General features: G+C 31.3%; 1 protein-coding gene across 1 annotated transcript in view; it reads left to right on the top strand.

The window, feature by feature from the left end:
- Nucleotides 1-22,498, top strand: part of LOC117177185 (synaptotagmin-7) — an 858,402-nt gene that overhangs the window by 714,585 nt on the left and 121,319 nt on the right. Inside the window, exons 5-6 of the mRNA XM_033367709.1 lie at nt 1,109-1,253; nt 15,087-15,227. Of these exons, the coding sequence (XP_033223600.1) occupies nt 1,109-1,253; nt 15,087-15,227 (286 nt within the window). The remainder of the gene's footprint in view (nt 1-1,108; nt 1,254-15,086; nt 15,228-22,498) is intronic.

The raw sequence follows: 22,498 nt of genomic DNA, 5'->3' as shown, positions 1-22,498 counted from the left end.
GGGGGGGGGGGAGTCAGGCCCTACGGCTGGCTACGACCCTGTAGCGCAAAAACCTTGAGATCGATAATCTATGACCCTATAAGGCATAACCTCAAAACTTATAACCTCCAAACTCATAAGTCTCAAAACCCATTAAACTACAAACTCAAGATGCAGCAAAATACAAAACACCTCACAAACAAATTTCCAACCTCAATCCTAGAGAGTTTTAGCTTTATAATTCCATACGTCCGCCACTTCGTAACATTAAAAGCCATAACCTCTATATCCCTGAAGTGTATGCTAAGAAAATTGCATGTATCAATATAACTCCGAATCATGTAGAATTCCATTTCTTAACTCCACATGCCCATAAATACATTTGTAGAAAGTTGAAACCAAATATTTGATCTTATTTCTCATAAACCTTGGGTATCCAAAACTAAAATTCAAATACTCAATAAGATCAAGATTTCCTGCATCGTAATAACCTACATTTAGCGATACCCAGGTACAACGACGTGGACGCAGCAGGCTTCTGTTCCCCTTGGCGTGCTTGATTTATGTGAGTCCTATCGCCTCTCGCAATTTTCAAAGAGCTTTATTTAATCTTATTTCTCATAAACTTTGGGTTTTCAAAACTGAAATTCAAATATTTAATAAGGTTAAGTTTTCCTACATTGTAATAACCTAATTTTAACGATACTCAGGAACAACGACGTCAATGCAGCAAGGCTTCTGTTCCCTTTGGGGTGCTTGTTTTACGTGAGTCCCCTCGCTTGTCACAATTCTCAAATAGTCCACCGACTCCGCGTGGAGGTGCCCTGAATGTCGACACACGGAAAATCTGTCAGACTTGAAACTCAAATCTTACATATAAGTACATTTACTGTTGCATTCTAGGGTCATATGGTATTGCAGTTATAGGGTTACAAGTTGAAAGGTGATGGGTTATTGAGATGTGGTGTCGTGGAGTTTCAACTGTCCGCCTCAAAGTATTTTTTGTCGTACTTGGTCTGGTTTAAGGAACCTTTCACTCTTTTTTTGTTGTCCTGTGTAATTTATACGTTTAATGTTTCAACTCTATAGCAAAAAGTATTTTAAAATCTAACTTATCATGTTTTTTCAGAACAACTGCTAATCCTGGCAGCAAATCGCCGGCGGGGGGTAGTGGTGTACCTGCGGGTGGTGTCGTCGGGGCAAGTGAACCACGAACTCCTACCGCAGGACTGCAAAACAAGCAACTTCAAAATGTGAAAGGAGAACATCCATCGGTAAGTCACTCATCCCTTAAGATGTTCTTTAATTATAATTTTAATTTCTAAAGATTATCTTCTACTTTAATAAACGGGGCTACCACACGATAGGGTGGTCCCAAAATGCTTTGAAATGTTTTTGTCATGCATCTCTCACCACGAATTTGTTCGAATCCACAAGAAAATTAATGCTTTTTTTGTTGTTGAAAAACAAGTATATTTAGAGATTTTGCAAGCACGATGAAGTTTAAGACGTATTTTCCATAAGAAAATAAACGCTTTTTTAAATGTTATTCAAAATCGTCAATATTAGGACCACTGAAAATCACATGAGCGAAAAATTAGGTTTTGCGAGTTTCTGACGGTAAATAGAATTGTTTTATACAAATTGTTTCCAATAGACTAAATACTACAATTTTTGCTTGGAAGATAATTAGAAAGTCTAGGGCTTTTCCCTATTTTTCAACTTATTTTCATTTTTTTAGTTTAAGCGAACCAATAATCAATTAAATTTAACAAAAATAATTGTTCAAACAGTTTATTATTATTGATCATATAATAGAATTATAAAGTCGCAGTTTTTCCGTACACTTAAATTTATTTTAAATTTTTCATTTAAAGCGAGTCAATAATCAATTAAATGTAATAGAAATGATTATTTAATCAATGCATTATGATTTACAATTCTATTCTCTCATAATAATGCTATAAAGTTGCAGTTTTTATAAAAATTTGCAATTATTCATTACTCTTTAATTAAATTAATATTTATAAATATCTTTTCTTACAGTAGCGCCAGATAATATCCGCTTTTTCCGAAAATTTTCAGTTTTTGTCAACTTTTCGCTTAGAGTGAGGTAATAATTAATTTAAGATAATAAAGATAATTATTCAAAACATTCATTCATTATTATTCTAAATAATAATATCTGTAAATAATGCTGGAAAATTGCTTTTTTTCTTTTATGTAATTAGCTAGGTTTTTGCGTTTTTGTTTTAATTTTCCACTTTTCATTAATTTTTCACTCAATAACATAATAATTAATACAATTTAATGAACCTAATTGTTGAGGCAGTTCATTGTACTTTATAACTAATAAAAAGAATACTTACTAAAAGCTTTTATGTACGAATTTATATTGTTACTAATTTTTTGTTTTTAACTGAAAAATCAAACAAAACCTGAAAGTTTCAGAAATATCCGCAACTTTTTTGCATCACTTTAAGAGAAGATAGTTAAAAATCATAATCATTTGCTTAAACAATTCTGTTTTTTAACTCGCATTAATTATTATCTCAATACCTAAAAATTCAAACCAAAAATTTAAAACTGCAGATAAAAGCGCAGATTTCTAACAAAAATATAAGAGGGGGCATTTATAAATGACAATAAATTTTTTAAACAATTTTTTTTTTATTTGAATAATGACTACCACACTATAACTAAAATGTAGACAAAATGTAGAAGAATGCAGGAAAAAACGCAACCTCCGATTATTGTTCCAAGAGATAATTATTATAAATGATAATAAATTGTTTAAACAATTATTTCTGTTACATTTAATTGATGATTGCCTCAATCTAACTGAAAAGTCAAAAATAAGTACAAAAAATTAGGGAAAACCCGCCACTTACTAAAACCTATTCTAAGATGAAATTGTTGAAACAATAATATATTGTTCAAAGAATATATGTAAATATCTAATTATCAGTAGGAAATAGTATTTTATAAATTAGAAACAATTTTTGTTCACAAAACTGAAAAAAATCATAATTAGCTCCAAAAACTTAACAACCTTAACTTTTACTCATGGAAGTTTTTGCGATCCGATAAAACAGACTTGTATAGGTGATTTAAAAATAATAATTAACATATTATATAGGTTATTGCGAATAACAATGTTGAGTTTCAACTCAATTAATCTGATATTGGTAATTCTGGTTAAAATTTACAACAACACAACATTTATCATTTTGTTCAATTCGTCTAATTTTTTGTACTTTTTTGAGTTCACCCTAAAGTCTTTCAAACTCACCTTGAATTCTTCGCGTTGTATACATTTTTTAATTTACTTTAATTTTAATGAATTTACTAAATGTTATTCAATTCATTTTTTTCTTGCTTTTTGTCAATTTACCCTGCAGTCTTTTAAGCTTACCTTGAATTTACAAGCATTTTCTAAAATTGTTTCAATCCCTTAGAATTTTAAAATTCCATGTTTAATTAATTGAATCAATTTTTTAAATATTTTTTAATTGTTCTTAATTCTTTTGTATTTTTTTTATTTGACCTTAAATTTTTATGAATTTCATCGAATTTTATTTAGTTCTTCTCGTTTTTTTTTCAAATTCAGTTAAGTTCTGTTTTATTCAACCTGAATTCTGTTCACTCCTAATTTACTCCATTTAAATGCAATTTTTTTGTTTCCAAAATCTAGTTCGATTATATGTTTTTAAGAATTTCATTAAATTATATTGAACTGTTCTAAATTCAATTAAATTTTACTGAAATCAATATAATATTTTGGTTTTTTTCAAATATTGTTCGACTCATTTCAATTAATTTGGAATTCAGCCTGAATTCTTATTAATTTATTCTTCATTTTAAAAAAAGTGATAATTCTTTTAAAATCTCCTAACTGCTTTTAACTTAATTTACCCTGAAGTGTTTTAAATTTACTTTGCATTCTTGGGCATCTTATCAAGATCTGTTGAGTTTTCTTGAATTCCTCTAAATTAAAACAAAGATTAATAAAATTATTGCAATATTTTGAATTTTTCCATTTCCTGGAATTGTTTTCAATTTCCTTTAATCACAAGAAATTCACTTGAATTAATAGAAAATACACCTTATTCTTTCATGAATTTAGTTGAATAACACCCATTCTTCTTAAATTCTATCGAATTTACTAAAATTTAATTTAATTTAATACTTCAATTTTTGGAATTTTCTCTAAATTCGCTTAAATTTACTTGAAAATTTCATAACTTTTATTTTATTCTTTCAAATTCAAAAGAATATTGGTCACTTTTTCGGCCGAAAAAGAAAATTTTTCCAAATGAATTAGGCCCTTTTTGCCGTCTAAATAATACGTTTTTATATATGTTTGTTTATTAATTCTGTATTGAATAATATTTTCATGCATATTTTTTTCATATTGATACTTAATTTGTGCGATATGCCTGGTTGGTTCATCGATTCATTAAAGCCATTTGACGCACTTGGTGCTACCAGCTAAAGCGTAACATTTTTTTAAACAGTATCGTTATAGCAAACAACAATTAAATGCCAAAGTCTGAAACCTATTCTCGCAGAAATTTAATGAAAAACGATATTCCACCGCAAAAGAGAATTTATATATTTACTTTCAATTTTAGCAGCACGGAAATTCTGATTCGAAATAAACGAGCACCGATAATTCGATTAGAAGTTTTATTGGTATTTTTTTATGATATTATTTAATAATTCTTTAATTATGATTTTTTCATTGACTGTTGTTATGGTTCGAACTTTTTAATCAAAAACGATTTTCTAAAATTGATAGTCGTAAAAATCCTTTATTAGTATCCTTTAATAATAAAAATGCAGTATTTAGAAGAAGAATTTTAAAAAAGAAGTCGGATTCAGTAGCCTTTACATTTTCTAGAATTACATTTCAGGGGATAAATAATTGTAAACGACGTGAAAACCATTCATACTCAACGATTCACAATATCGTATCAACAAGTTGGTTCCATGAATGCATACATCAACAAGTTGGCTCAGAATCGTAAATTAAAATGAAATTAAACTTTTATTTTTTAAATGTGAAGCATTTAAACAATATTTTGTTAAGCAATTATGAACATTGAATTCATTTCTTCTCTTTAGTGTATTTTCAAGTTATTACTTTTGCACTTTAGATTAAAATGTCGAGTTTTAAAAAAGTGTGATTCACAATTTGAAAATTATTAATTTTGAAAAACTCAATTTTACGATCCGAATTCATCAATTTTACGACGTTTGGAATAATTTATTTTTCAGTAGATTTATTGGATCAAATGTGATTGAAGCATTCATCAATTTTAGAAGTTTTCCATTTGACATATAATTTTTAACCTCTTTAGAATATTTAAACTTTTCAGGTTTAAAATATTTAAAGCTCTTTAATTTTGACAGTGAAACTGACAATTAGTTTTTTTTTGTTAAAGGAAAATTTTAAATGCGCAATTATAAAATAGTGTAATTATTGTGAATTGGAAACTGAAGTTTTTTAGCTTAAAATTTTTCATCCGCAAGTATTTCTTTCGAAGTTTGTCAATTGTTAAATGTTCAATTAGAAACGTTAAAAGTTTGTGCATGCATAGTTTGTTATCTTAGTGTTGTTCCGTCGGTTTTGTGCGGATACTGCCGTCTTTAACAACACTTTTCATGTGGTCCTTAAAATAAAAAAATTATAAACCCTTCAATTATTCTAAATCCTATTAAAAATCCTTGAATATCCGAAAATTTTCCATTTGAAAAATTCCTTAAAATATGGTAATATGGTCTTATGGTACATTATAAAAATCCTGGGAAATTTCTTGGAAAATTTAAAAAAGATGTGTAAGTTTCTAAAAATTCCTTGAAACCTTTTCGAATACCCTTAAATATTTAAAATCCATTGAAGTTTGTGGAGATTTATTAAAATATATGAAAATCTTTTTAAATCTTAGAAATCGCTCAATTCTTTTGAATAAAATTACTGAAATTGTCGAAAATCTTACAAAACCACTTAAAAATACTTAGGCATATTTGAACGAGATACTTTGAAAGGCATAAGAATAATTAAATTATGAGCAAAAACTTAAAATATTTCAATTTAAAAAATGTATACATTGACGGTACCAGTAAAAAATCATTGTCGGTACCCACAAGAAGATTTCAAATGATTTAGCTTTTCTTCTTAAAGATTAATTCTAAGTTTGAAAGATTTCCAAACATCTCTAAAAAGACTTTGGGAGGTCTTTAGAATTCTGAAAAGTTTCAAGGGAATACATTTTTTAAAGATTTTTGGAATAATTAGTATTGTATTAACAGTTCACTGTTTTTAGCAGAAAACTAATGTTCTTGTTTAAAAACTATTTAGCTTTGATTGAGGATTAAAAATTTTGCTGACAATTCTTTTTATGTTTTGTTTAAAGATTAATAATTTTAGTTAAAAATTCACCCCTGCTTGAAAATATAACTTTTTATTGAAAATTCGCATTTTTTTATTACAAAATTAATCTTCTTAGTTGGAATAATTTTTTAGAAAATGTAATCTTTTTTGAAAGCTTAAGATAATCAAATTATTTCAATGCGTGAAACAAATCAACTTAAATAAAAATACTTGTTGAAAATTTTAATTTTTATTAAAAAGTTAAAAACTGTTTTTTCCCTGAAATCATAAAGTTACACTCGCGCGTAGCAAGCGGTTTATGATGCTAGGCTTTTAAAAGATTTAGGAAGTTTATGAAAATTTTTCGTATTTATTAGCAATAACACGTTTAAAAGCCTTTAACATTTCTTAAAATAATTTAAATCCTTAGAAATTCCTTGAATTTCCTTTAAATTTGCTGAAATCCTCTGTAATTTAATTCATCCTTGGAAATATGTTTAAATCCTTTAAGTCCCCTGAATCATTCAAAAATATGTTCAATAATATGTCCATTTTTGTAACTTGACATTATTAAAATACAAAAAAAGCTAAGCTCTTTTTAGATAAGAAAAAATCAATCACAGCAGGCGCCCTACATTCGACCCCCCCCCCCCCCCCCCCCCCCCCCCCTACTACCATTTTCTTATTTTCCATAATCCACTCCTTATTTCATATCACTTCGCGTACTCATCCTACCCTCACTTCCTCTGCTTAGCCTTCCATTACTTCCCCGTATTTCTCTCATTTCCTCTCCTTTAATTTCCTTTAATCCGCCTATTTTTCCTTTCCTCATTTTCCCTACGTCCCTTTCTCTTATTTCCCCAAATTTTCCTTCCCTCATTTCCCGTTACTTTCCCTACATATTTTCTACTTATTTCCGCTTATTTCTTTACTCATACTACTACCTTCCACCCCGAATTTCCCTTGTTTTCTTCACTTCCCCTTCTCTCATTCCCCCTATTTGCCCTACTTCTCATTTCCTTATTTCCCCTGCTTCTACTTCCCATATTCCCCCTTAGTTCCTTTCATTGCCTCTGCCTTTTCTAGCCTAATTTTCCCTCTACACATTTCCGCTTCCTTTATATTGCCCTCATTTACCTGCATTTCCCTACCCTTCGTTTTTCCTTACTGTTCCTATGTGACCACCCTTAATTACGCCTATTTCCCCACCTCTAACTTACCTAACTCTTTCTCTCCTTATTCCCTCTACTTTACATCACCTACTTTACATCACCCACTTCCCCTAATTTCCTCTACTTTTCCTCACCCCACTCCCTTACTTTAGCTCTCCTCACTTCTCCTACTATCTACCCCTTATTTGCCCTTCTTTCCTTTTCTAATTTGCCTTTATTTGACCTACGTTTTATCCTCCATTTCCTTTTAATTTTCCCACCCTCACTTCTCTCACTTTCCCTTTCCTCATTAATCTTCACTTTTTTCTGCATTTCCCCTACTTAATTTATTCGCTCTCTCCTAATTTCTCCTACATTCCCAGCCCTCATTTACTTTTGCTTCCGCCACTTTCCCTCCTTTAATTTAACATCACATTCCTTACATTGCCCCAGTCCCCTTATGTCTTCTCCTTTCACCATTCCTATTTTCCCCTCACTTTCTTGACATTACGACACCTAATTTCCCACATTTCTTTACCCCTAACTTGGTCTGCTTTCCTTCCTCTCATTTAGCATCATATACCCTAATCTCCCATAACTTTCCCTACATTCCCTTCTCTCTTCTTCTTCACATATTTGCCGTCATTTTCACTCCTTGCAAAAAAGTGCGACGGATCGACACCTGACTGAAGATATAAGGATTTTCTGCGCGGGGGCATTGAACACTAAAAAGAATCCAAAGTTCGAAAAAAGTCCAATAAAATTGTTTGATAAATTAATGAATAAAAAATTATTTAATTTTAATTTTGGATACTTAAGATTGAGAAGAGTTCTAATGCTTCGAATGCTTTGATTTGTTTGTTAAGTATTTAATATTTAAGTTGAGTATTAATAATAAACAAATGATTGCTTCTTTAATTAAACAGGTATATTTTAGTTCATTTTCTAGGAGAAGTAATATTTTGACAAATTTAGTTCTTTTGTAGTAATATTTCAATTAATCTGGAAAAGTCGTAAAAAGTTTTCAAAGGTTTAAAGAATTGTAAGTTTTCGAATGGCTTAATGGAATAGAAAGTTCTTGAACATTTCAAAGAGAATAGTTTTAGACTCATGCTATAGTTTCTCATCAAACATTGAAAGGATTACTTGAGGACTTGGTACTAGAAGACCCAGTTAAGTCACGTTGGTTACACAATATTCGTTTTGTCGACTGTACAGCCGGTTTCCAGTCCTTTACGAGTCCTAGGAACGTTTTGATAAACTGCTTGAGTTCGGTGTGCAGATTATAACAGATCCAATTATGTCTAATAATTTGATACTCTTCTCAAGCTGATGTCGTTTTAATCATCTCTTAAAAAAAGAAAAAATGATTAATTTTTTAAATAACTAAGTTTTTTATTAACTAAAATGATTTATTTATTGACATTTTATATATTCGGATTCGACCTTAACTTTTTCATGTATTATTGTTATATTATATACGGAAAAAAGTACACTGAAGATGTACAATTTCGAACAGTAAAGTTGAGATTTAAGGCGTAACCACCCGAGTAAAAATGCTTCGATTTGAGTTCGACTTGGTTATGTCTTGAGTTCGTCTCCAAAACATCGATTTCTGGCTGCGTCTCAAAACTCAGTCGAGACATAGGCTTTCATCTTACTTTAATGGCCACGACAGGTAAAAAGGCGTTTACTTGTCTTAAATCGAGCCTTGTCTTGGCTAAGACGACGTTTACTTGACTCAAGGCTGAACGAGTATAACCCTTAAAAATTTTCTTCAAATAAATAAAAATTGTAACTTCCGAGAAGGATCTTCTAAGCCGTTAGAAATACGTAAAAACAAACAGCATTTTCGATATTATCGTCAAACAAGTATAATACAAATAACAATTAGTAAATAAGTTGATTTAATATATAAATTCTATAAAAATATACAAGATTGTTTAACCATTAACAAAAATTAGCTTTTATAACTGTCAGAATTATCCTTTTTGTTAGGGCAGGTATACGCTCGAAGTTATAAACCGGGAGGTGTTGGAGCCATACAAATTCGACTCAATAGATAAATTTATGTGTTCAAGACATCAAAACTTGTCAAGACATAAATTGAAGTCTGGCTCCGTCTCAAAATTGCGATATGCTCAAGTCGAACTTTTTGACTTCAGCATGTCTTGATTGGGGGCAATCCAAGTCGAACTCAAATCAAAGAATTTTTATTCCGGGGGGGGGGGGGGGGGGGGGGGGGGGGGGGGGGGGGGGGGGCGAGATTATAACATCTGCACTTTCAAACAGTTTTAGTCGCTGAGCTAGGTTTGTTTTATTTTTTACAATATTAAGTTTATAATTATAATTAATTATTAATTAATAATTATTTTCTAATTAAAACTAAAAGGTGTATTGAAATGATAATAAACTTCATATCTATCGCACTAAGGAAAATCTGACGTAAGTGGCATTGTCGTTTAGGTGGAATTTAACATTTTCAGTTATGAGAAAATAGACTGTAATCGTGAAGTCAGTTACGCAAGTTTTTTCTTAAAATGTGAGATATTAATAAATATATTATTAAATATTAATTAAAAGACGAGTCTATCAATTGCATATCTGTCATTTGCAGAGTCTGATTGTTAAAACTGAATCGGTTTGCGACTATGTGAATCGGTCATTTTCTCAAGAAGTTTTGAATCTGCCATGCACTGCAATTACCATTTCAAGCAAGGTCACAATGAACCGGTTTTCTACTTCTTGAATGAGACCAACTTTTTTCAGGTTAAGCTGCCATATTTCACACGATTTTTTCTAAAGGCTTTTGCGACATATAGGTTGGTCAAAAAAATTATAACGACTGTATTTAGAAAACCAATCGGCGGCAATCTGGGATTCCAGTGACAGATACGGAATACAAAAGCCCTCGAAACCCATTCAAAAGAAGTGAATGGATTTTTATTTCCTAGGCATAAAATCTATAGCAGATTAATACTCCCAAAATAATATTAATTTTAAAAATTCGTTAATATGATATAGTTCCAAAATTAATTTTTGGGATCTCTTTCAATTGGAATAAGTTTTTGAAAAACCGATTAAGATTCAAATTAGTCAGTCACCATCACTAACTATTTAACAGTGAATGATTATTAGTCAAACTTCAGTTTGATTTCAATTTTAGGTTATGTCATTACACTAAAAATAAAATATGTATATTGTTCTGCCCAACTTTTTTTGTCTGATTTTTATTAATTTTTTTGCATTGTATGTAAAGTATTCTAGACTAAATAAGAAGCGGAACGGATTTTTTAAGTTTATTTTTGAGAGATTAGAAAAGAACTAGTTGAAGAGCAAAATTTCTATGGATTTGTATCACTTACATACGAAAATATTTTTGAACGAAAAGAATTATTCTTTGAATCTCATTTTCGAATATTTTATTTTTTAACAGATGTAGCTAATAAAAACTGAGAAATTTTTAAACTGTGTAATAATTTACACAACTTTTTGAAATTAGATCATTTCTTAACAACACTTTTTTGACATTAAACTGTAAATTACAACTTCAGACAGTTCATAAAATAAAAATTATTTTGTTGCATTTTATTTGACAAAAATTTTCATTTTGATGACGTATAAACTTTGTTATTTATATTATTATTTTAATGTTTGAACACACATGCATAATCAAGATATTCTTTTATGCTCTTTTTGTAAAAAAAAGAGAAGAAGTTATCTTATAACTAAATGGTTAATCTTTCAACCAAAAAAAAATACATTTTCTACGAAAAAGATTATTGTTCTGCTAAAAAAAAGACGAATTTTCAAGAAAATACATTATTTTTCAACAAAATTGTTGAATTTTAAAGCCGATAAGATTAATCATCAATCCTCACATTAATAGGATATACCGGGATATCCCAATTGATTCCATTTATCTCCCAGGTTGTCCCAAGGATATCCCAGGGATAACCCGTCGGATACCCTGAAAGGCGGAAATTTGGATATGCCAGGGATAGCCCTAAGATATCTAGAATATCCCTGGGACGTTTCCGGGATATTCAAATGTCCCAAGTAGAATATAAATTGATTTTCTGTATGCTACTTGGGGCATTTGAATATCCTGGAGTTATACCTAGAATATCAAAATTTTCGCCGACGGAACAGTTAAATTTTTAACCCAAATATATTATTTGTCAACAAAAGAGGTAATTTTCAACCAAAAACAATAATTTTTTACAAAAATGTGGAGTTTTCAACTCAAAAATATTATTTTTTAACAGAAAGGTTATTTTGTGCCAAATAGTTTCATATTTAAACAAATATTTCACTTTTTAAGTTTTATATTTTAAGAGTAGGAAAAAGAAAAAAAATGGATGCAATATATTCTTTTGTAACTAACAAAATGGATTTTTTGGACTTCAATTACAATTAATTTTTTATTTGTATTTTTCAATTTATTTTAGAGAAAAATATTTATATTACTCATATTATCAATCTTTCAGCACTTATAAAACTCACACAAAGTAAATGTGTACTGAACTTCGGACGCGAATATACATTAATAAATTTAAAGTGAATTCATAAAATAAATATTCTTAACATTAAAAATAATCAAATGAGATGGTTATAAAATAAAATTTAAATGAAACATTAAAAAAAATATTCGACGTTGAAGTAAGAAAATGAAATATCCCTTGGGGCACCAGCAATTTTTGGCTCAGCACTGGTCGTTTCTCACAAGCAGTGACAATTTTGCTGGTTGGTATATAAGGACCGTTTCGTTGAGGGAGAGGAAATAAGAAGAGGGGAAATAAGGGGTGCGGAAGTCATGGAAGTGGAATCGAGGGCATTTTAGCACATTTCCCTGCCTTTCCCTCCTCCCACCCTCTCACCCTCGCTTGCTCTCCCTTATTTTCACTCCCCTCTGCCCCAATAACTTCCCTTTCGGGGCCGTCCATAAACTAAGCTACAAATTTGGGGGGAGACAGTTCACGCTAAAAAGTACGGTAGGTAGCAGGGGGAGAATGGAGAGGGCCGCCAGAAGTGACATTATGAACTTAGATAACATTTAGTAAGGTTCTTCACGATAAGTTTTAAACAATTTTCTCTTATGCTTTCAAGAAACTTTCTCTCCTTTCTCTCTTATATGCAAACTGAAATAATAGAACCTAACAAGAAAAATCAACTACCTCTAGCTAAAAATTGTACTAGGGTTCAAGCATAATACTGCGCAATATACTTGACTGAGTACTCGCGTATTGTGGCCCTTCGAAGGGGAGAGTCACAGCAGTCTCTCGACCACCCCCTGAGAAATTGCTTGGAACAACAGTTCTAAGCATTACAAAAGCGCCCTGACTTCAATAGTTACCCGGGCTGTATTATATTTCAGGGTGGCCAGCGACCTTGAAAACTTTGAAAACCTGGAATTCTGTTTGAATTTTTTTAAACCTTGAAAAGATGAAAATCTCCTTGAATTTTTCACATGAACCTTGAAACAAACTTTTAAAACACATATTTTATGAAAATACGAAAAGTAATTTATATCTTTTATCCTATTATTAAAGAAATATCTCGCTTGAAACAAATGGTGCTACTGAAAAGTTTTTCATTTATCAAGATGTGATTTATCTTTCACTCATTTTTTATTTTACCTTTTTTTTACTATACAAATTATTTTATAGATTACAGTGAACAGTCTTCAATATTTTGAATAATTTTATGAGTTTTTAATGTCATTTCCGCTAATATAGAATGATAAAGTATACATTTGTATTTAGTTTTAGGATTAAGATGTGCCATGGCTATATAACGCGTTTTTCGAGAGTTTGGTCACTCGGTTTTTGAATGTACACAAAATTTAAAAAAATGGACTAAAGGTTTCAAAAACTTTCAAGATAGTACAAAGATTTTTAAATATTTAGAAGGATTTTGCATATTTTTCAAATATTTCACGGATTTCAAAGATTTAAAAAAGGGTACAGTACGCTGGATTTCAAAGATTTAAAAAAATTGGATTTGCAATGATTTCAAGAGCTTTCAAGATATGTTAGAAGATTTAAAAAGATTTCACTAAGATTTCATATCATTCAATAATATCAACGAACAAAAAAGATTTAAGAAAAATTTCACAAATATTTTTAAATGACAAAGATTTTAAAAATTTCACCAAATTTTCCCAAAGAGTTTGAAAATATTTTCTAAACATGAGAAGGATTTCAAATATTCAAAAACGCGTGTACACCAGCCTGTAAAAATTTTGAACATTTCCAAATATTTCAAATATTTTAAAAGAAATATAATAAATAAGATTTTAAAAGAATTTACGCAGACAAGAAATGTTTGAATGATTGTAAATAAATAGAAAAGATTTCAGGAATAATTCACAAATATTTCAAAGATGTAATAAAAATTTTATGCAGATTTTAAAATAATACAACAATTCCAAAAATTTCAAAAAGGAATCATTACGCCAGAATTGAAAATGTTCTAAGCTATTTAAAGATTTTTAAAGATTTCAATTGTTTCCAAGATTTCAAATGAATATGACAGATTTCACAAATATTGTAAATATGTTAAACTTCTTTTCAAAAGGTTTCAATAGATTTGAGAAAACTCCAAAATATTTCAAACGAACAAACAAAATTCTATGAACAAAGATTAAAGAAAGCTCTCACGAATATTTCGAGGATTTTATTTTAAAATTTGAAAATTTCACACTAATTTCAATATTTCACAAAGATTTTGAGTACTTCAAGAAATTTTAACGAATTCACAAAGATTTCAAGTACTTTAAAGACGACTTATTTTTGCAAAAAATTGCGTATTCCTTTATTTTAGGTTTCGCTTTTTTTTTAAATTGTTGGCGAACAAACAATAAAATACCTTATTTTTCACATATATAGCAAACGGCTGTTTCATCATTTGATTTGAATAAAGGAGAACTAGGAAAACTTGACTGCTTGACCTGAAAAACCTGAAAAATACCTTGATTTTTGTTCTTGAGAATCGCTGGACACCTTGTACATTTGATTTGGAATTAATCTCAATTGGTTAAAATTGAACTATTTTGTTGAAAATTGTTTTTTTTTTATTTATTTATTTTTTTTTAGTTAAGAATCAATTTTTCAAACTAACAATTTAACTATGTTTTCGATTAAAAATTGATCTGTTACTGTTGAAAATTCGTATATTTTGTTGAAATTTTATCAATGTTCTATGAAGAAGCAATTATTTTAATAATTACTAAATATGTTAAATAAGAAATATTACTTTTGAAATTAATATAATGTATTATTATCCCGAAAAATAATGTCTTTTTACGATTTACGGGCAAACAAATTCAAAGAAATAATAATGGTTTCAACAATTGAAAAGTAGTTAAAGATACTTTAGTTTACAAAAACTTGATAACAAGATTTGAAAATGTGGAATTTCTTTTTCCGGAAAACGAACAAATTCGGCGCGATCGATCACCGAAAATCAAAAGTCGAATTTTGCCAGATATAAATTTCGACCACCCTAATATGTAGGTGTTAAAATATAGAAATTTTTGGCTGAATAGCATTTTTCTGAGTTATTTATTTTATTTTCAGAAAGCGTTTCTTCAGAGCAGATCGATATCCCTGGTAGATATGTACATCGATAATTCGGAGCCTAGCGAGAACGTGGGACAGATCCACTTCAGCTTAGAGTATGATTTCCAGAATACGACCCTCATCCTACGTATTATACAGGTAAGCTCAATGCACATCATCGAAACAAGTGTTGCACGCTGATCCGCTTTTCAGCGATCTTCTAATCCCCATTAAGTCTACTGTTAATAACCACTACTAATCTTCATGCGCGTAAGATATTGCATTGCCAATTAACAATATATGAATAATAATAATAAAAATAAAATAAAGCCTTGGTGGTTCAGTTCGTAAGGAGTTTGGAATTCACTTCAGATGTCCGGGGTTCGATCCCTGAACCAGTACCTCTGGAAATTTTTCTACGTACCTTTCCCGAGGATCTGGTGGTTTGGATTCCACTTAAAGCTCTAGTTCCTCCATGGCGGGGAACAAAACAGGCTTCGTCTAACAAAAAATTTTTTCGAAACATTTGGCTGTAGTTATTTTAAGCCTAAGATAATAATCATATATCAATAAATAAATCCAACTTTAAATTGTACAGTTCGATCACTCCAAACAAGTATAATTATTTCAAGTGCATGGTTTTATTTTTTGTGCAAAATTTTTATATTTTTTTGTAGATTAATTTAGAAAGTGCCTTAAAATTAAAGCACCATCCTCTTACTTGCTTAGTTTTGAACCACGCGAAAACATTTATTCCACAAATAGAATTATTTAGCTATTAAACTAGAAGAAATTTGTCGTCAAAGGAAAATTTTTACTGTAAAAGATTCTTTTGGAGCCAAATGAAAATACTCTCAAACGTAAATTTAGGAGATAATTTCATTTCTGCCAAAAAGCATCCTTTTGACACAGAGGGAATTTCCCTGAGTGCTGCTTGTATAATTGGAAATCTACCTCAAAAACATTTAGCTCTTAATGCTTTTTTTGATACATTTTTTAATCGTGCAAAATTTGAATTTAAATTTGTTATACAGTGAAATAGTTCAATTTCAAATATTTATATCAGTATTAATTTATTAATTTTTAGTGCATCATTTCTTTAAATTATTTTTTATTCTTCAAATTATTTTTCATCCGGGCATATTCTATGGGACAACGTTAACTATAAGCGCAGTTTTAAATGACAACCGGGCAGTGTTTAACATTGATTTCGGACATTATTAAATTTGTTAATCGAAACAGTAAATAATAAATAATAAATTGTATAACAAATAGGTATATAATTATTCTATTATCGAAAATCTGTATTATCACTGGAGTTGGTAAATGACCGATTAGACGAGATACGTATCACATTAAATTAAATAGGTATCTACAATATCGATATATTACCCCTCAAATTCAGGATTTTTGTTTTTATCAAATTGTAATTCAATTTATCTGCGGAAAAAGATCTTCCCCTTTGATCCGCTGAAAATCGAACCAAAGTCTTCCGATTTCCGGGCGTATGCTGTACCCACTGAGCTACTGGAGAGATCGAAGGAAGAATCTTTTTCTACAGATATGCCATAAGGCAAGGATTTCTTTAACGAGTCATAATCATGACCTTTCTGGTAGCTTAGAGAGTAGAGCACCCAACCGGCAATCGGAATACTAGGTTTCGATGTCCAGCGGAGCATAGGGGAAGTTTTTCCACGAATAAAATAAAATGCAAACTCACCTCGTTTCCCAATCTGAATCTTGCTATTCTGGTCCACCTTCTCTCTCCCCATCCCTTTTCTAAATACTTTGGCACCCCTTCCTTTTTTATCATCTTATACCATTTATTGTATTTTGATTCTTCAATCGCGCCCTATTTTTCTATTAATTGTCTTTCCCTCTCCCTTTTTTCCAATTCTTCATAGTTTACTCCAGTCCCGTCTTCTATTTCTCTATCATTAAAGAACTCCCTTCTTTCTTCTTCCCATGTCGTTATTTCGATCGCCATCCCTCTTCTCTCTTCTACCTCCATCAAACACTTTCTCGTCAACTCCCCTTCCTTTCCCTCCCACAGCTTCGTCTCAAATTTCCATGCCCTCTTTCCCGCTCTAATACTTAACTTATCCCTTTGCGCTTCTTCTCTCACCATATATCCTGGCGTCCTCCAGTCTGCACCTAGTGTCCACCTTAAATACCTTTCTTGTAAACCATCAATATCTTTCCTTTCTTTCCATCCCCATATCTCTGCTCCATAACCTAATACTGGCCATTCCAGCGTATCAAATAACCACATTCTCCTTCTCCAATCGTTTTTAACCTTCTTTTTCCTATTCCCCATATCTGTTTCATTATCCCTGCTGCTTTTTTTTATCATTTCTCTTATATGAGCTGTATGATCTCCATTTGTTTGCAAGATATATCCTGAATATTTATACTCTTTGACTTCTTCTAACTTTATTCCATTCCATCTCCCTGTCCATTCTTTCTTCCTTCCCCCTCCTTTTCCAAGCCTTTATTATCTTTGACTTTTCTGCATTTATATTCAGCTTTTTCCCATCTAAGTATTTCTCTAATCCTGTAATTAATCCCGTCATCCCTTCTTCATCCTCTGCCATCAACACTATGTCGTCTGCTTATACCAGTGTATATATCTTTTCCTTCCCTATCCAAACTCCTCCTCAACCCTTTCTCCTCATTTCTTCTTCCAAGTCTGATATTAATAAATTAAATAAAAGTGGACTCAGAGGACACCCTGGTCTCACACCTCTCATCAACCAGAAACTATCTCCTATTTGCTCTCCTACCTTTACCCTGCTTCTTGTCTCTCTAAAAATTTCTGATACTCTCTTTATTAATCCCTCTCTTATCCCCTTTTTTATCATAACTTTTTCTATCTCTCCTCGGTTTAATGAGTCAAACGCCGCCTTTAAATCCACGAAAATTGCTATCACTGCCCCTTTTCCCCTTTTAATTGTCTTATTTACAAGATAGTTCAGAACATATATGTTGTCTATTACCCCCATTCCTATTCTAAACCCTGTCTGATTTGGTGACTCGATCTTCTTTTCTTCAAGTTCTATCTTCAATCTCTCCGACAAAATAGTTACATATACTTTATACAGTGTTGGCATCAACGTCACTCCCCTGTAATCTTTTACCTCCTCGCCCTTGCCTTTCTTTATTATTGGTATAACAACTCCTTCTTTCCATAACTCTGGCCACCCCTCTCCTCTCCATACTCTATTGGACATTATCCATGCCCATTCCTCCAATTCCTCCCATCCATATTTCCATACTTCATTTGGAATCTCATCTATACCAGGTGCCTTTCCATCCTTCTTTACTCCTAAAACTTTAACTATTTCTTCCCTTGAAATTTCCTCTTCCCCATCTCCTTCTCTACCATATTTTCCTCCCTTTACAACTTTTCTCTATAATCCTCCTAGCAAATCCAAAAAATATTTCTTCCATTCTATCATTTCAATATCTTGGTTTATTCTTTTTCTTCTCTTCCTTTCTCTATTTACTACCTTCTATACCTCTTCTTCCGTCCTAGCCTTCTTCGACTCTTCCTCGAACCTTTTATTCTCTTCCTCTTTCTTTTGATAACACAACTCAGTATACTCTTTCTTTTTTTCCTATATTCTTCCCCATTACTTTTTTTCTCCACTTCTTAATTCCTTTCTGTCCTCTTTTTTTTCTCTTTGCAGTCCTCATCCCAGCCACTTCTATTCCTCCCTTTACTAATTTTATTTTTGTTTGTGCACTCTAATCCTATTTTTATTTCTCCTATCATTTTTCCCATCTCCTCGTGCACATTTCCCTCTCCCATTTTGATATTTCTTATTTTTTCTCTAAACCGTTTGTTTCCTTTCCTTGATTAATCCCCTTTTCCGACACTTTTTATATTTGCTTCTCTTTTACTCATATTGCTATTGTTTTTTTGTCCCTCTAATGTCACTAATAAATGAAAGTGATCCAAATCAATATATTCTCCTACCTCTAGTTTCTTAACCTTCTCTTACCTCATCATCCACTATCACATAATCAATTACCGTTCCCCTTTCCCTTCCTGAGTGTGTATATTCTCCTTTTTCACCCTCTTCTATATTTTCGTTTAAGATATAAAATCCTAATTTCTCCAAGCTCTTCAAAAACTTTTTTCCCTCCCTATTTAGTACCTTATCTTTGGATTTTCTTCCTCTCTCTTCTCCTCATTCCCTTCCTCCTCGGTCTCCTGTTCTCGCATTGAAATCCCCACTTATTATCATCCTAATCTCTTTTTTATTTTCTTCAATCATTTCTTTAATCTCCTCTTTGCTCCCATTGCTCTGACCTTTTTATTCTTCCTTTTGCATTTTGCACTTGCCACTTGGAACCTCTTGGTAACCTTCCCCTTACTCTTTCCCATCCCTTTTCATCTAGCCACGTCTCCATCATTATGATTACATCCCATTGTGTCAAATTTTTCATAAGCTCCTTATCCTTTCTCTCTAATCCTGCTATCTTTCAGTAACAAATCTTCCATTCTTCTCTACTTTCGTTTCTCATCTTTTTTTCCTTCTTACTATTTCTTATTTTCCTATCTCCCGTTTCATCCTCTTTTAGTTCCCCTGCACCTCATTTCTTACTATCTGTTCCCTTTCTTCATCCCAATCCCACCATACTCCATCTATCTGAATTCTCCCATACTTAACCCATGTTCTCTTTCCCTTTTTTCTTTCCTCTTCCGCTATTTTCCTTAATTTATACATCATCTTCCTTTCTACCCTTGTCAAATCATCCTCTATTCTCTCTATACTACCATATAATAACCTCTTCTTTGTTATCACCTCCCTCTTATGTTCCTATTTCTTTAGTTTCACCAGGACCATTATCTCCCCTCTTCTCACTTCCCTTCCCACATTTCGCATTTCCTCTATCTCTACCTTAGCATCAATCCTTTCTAGTACTTCGTCCTTCCCTTCCTTTAGCTCCTTCCCCTCAAATCTTATACTCTTTATCACTAAGTTTAATTTTCTTTCTTCCCTCTCTTTCCTTTCTATTCTTTGTTCTATTTTTCTCAGCCTTTCTATCTCCTTATTCCCACTCTCGCCCCCACCGCAATCCCTGTTCGAGCTTTCAAGTTTCTTCATCCTACCTCTTATCTCCTCTACCTTTGTATTATTAACTTCGTCCTGCTTCTCTAGTTTTTGCTCCAATGACTCCATCCTCTTTTCTAAATTTTCCCTGATTTCTTCCCATTTTTTTATTTCTTTCTTAACTTCAGCCATTTCCCGCCAAATTTCCTTCTTTGATTCCTCTCCCTTTTTCTCCTGCTTTTCTTCATAAATCCCCATTATCTCTATCATCACTTCTCGAATTTCCTTTAGTCTTTCTTCTTTCATCGACACTTCACTTTCATCTCCGCTACCGTCAGCACCCTTACTGTTATCACTTTCTCTACCAAACTTTGCTTTTCCGGCGGCGATGTAAACATTTTCTGTTATTTTACACTCGCCCCGATATCTTCCTTCTCTTCACTGCTTTCCCTCTCCCCTCTCTTCCTTTTGATAAATGCTTCTATTGACCCTACGCTATTTGATCTTAATCTTTCCTTTTCTATATTTTGTTTATACTTCCCCCTTGCCTTCCTTTCCTTTACCTCTTCTTTCGGCATACTGAACACTTCCTGCTCTAACTCTGTTTCTTCTGCGGAGATACTCGCTCCGCTAGTCACGAATCAAATTCAAACTTTCCCGCCTTCTATACTTCCCTGCTTCTATCTATCCTCGCTGTCTTCCACACAAATCTGTCTCAATCCCCCAAAATATCTACCTCCCCTTTGCAATCTCACACTCCCTCAATTAGATCTCTCACAACCACACCCTTCTGCACACTTCCACAATCGACTCACCTCAAATTTCACCACAATATCAGAAAAACTCAGCATCAACAATTCCCACTACTTTACACTTTCATGCCGGAAACGGAAGTCCATTTACGGGGGATTCAAAGAAGTCAAAGAATTCCAGAAGTTTAAAATATTCAAGGATTTCGGAGAATTTCAAATATTCAAGAAGAACTGAGAATCGAGAATATCTAAACCATTTAAAATACTTAAGGGATATAAAGGATACTAGAGAATATAGAGAATCATACGAATTTTCCAAAACTTCCTAAATTCTACGAAATCAGAGAATTTAGAGAATTTAAGAAATTTAGAGAATTTTATAAATTTCATAGCATTAATGGAATTTAAAGAATTTCAGGTATTCAGCTAATTTCAGGAATTTAGGGGGTTTAAAGAAGTCAGTGAATTTCAGAAATTCGGAATATTTCATGATTTTTGAGAAATCAAAGAATTAAGATAATTCTGTATATTCAAGAAATTCAAGAATTCCATATATTCTAGAAATTCAAGAATTCCGTATATTCAAGAAATTCAAGAATTCCAGGTAAGACAAGAAATTCTGACAATTCAGAATATTCACGAAATTTAGAATTTTCAAGGAATTGAAGGATGTTAGTGTATTCAGCGACTTTCAGAAATTTCAGAACATTTTGAAAGTTCAAGGAAAATTTGAAGAATTCAGGAAATTCAGAATAATCCAGGGTTTCAAGGAATTCAAAGAATTTAGCGAATTCAGATATTTTAAGACATTTAGAAAATCTAGAAAATTTTCTTTGTTCTAAATATAAATCTCCTTATTTTCAAGTAAGAAATGAAATTTTGTGATGTAGTTTTTTTATAAAGTAAAAAACGTATTAACTAAAAAAGAAAATTGAAAAAAAACATAATATGTAGAATGTCAAATATATTTATTTTGAAAATATTAGTTTTTAATTATTAGTTTCATTTTGTCGAAAAATTTCAAAGCTTTAAAAATCATCCTTGAGATTTACATATTAGGTTTTGACACAAATTAACATCCGAAAACTAATTTATTCAGACTTTTGTTATGACATATTAAATTTCTACAATATTGTACTAGTTTAAATTTAAAATCACACAATTTTGAACATTATTTTTAGGTTTAAATGAAATAATTAGATGAACATTGGTTTTAATTTTTTAAAGTATGAAATATAGTTACGTCAAAGCAATATAATTGAATGAGCTTTAAAAATGAAACTAAACCATTTTCAATGTTTTAATATATGCTTTCAATTAAAGATTTTTTATCATTAAACAATTCCAATTTCAAACTATTTGATGTTTCAAGTCTCAAGCTGATAGCTGATTAAAAAATAAGATTTAAAAAGAGAAAATTGATCAAACTTTTATACTATTTGAAATAATTCTTAGGACTTTATATAATAAACTAAGAATTTTAAGGACTCCACATCTGTTTGAACTTGAAAAATTGTAATTATTATTATTATTATTATTACACCATTAAGCCATTTCCCTTTCGGGGTAGGCGTGACTCACTCGGCAGGGGAAAGGAGTAGTGTGTGGATGGGATAGA

This window comes from Belonocnema kinseyi, chromosome 7 (genome assembly GCF_010883055.1).
Source record: "Belonocnema kinseyi isolate 2016_QV_RU_SX_M_011 chromosome 7, B_treatae_v1, whole genome shotgun sequence".
NCBI lineage: Eukaryota > Metazoa > Arthropoda > Insecta > Hymenoptera > Cynipidae > Belonocnema > Belonocnema kinseyi.
Note: the sequence above shows the minus strand (reverse complement) of the source record. Positions and strands in the feature narration are given on the sequence as shown.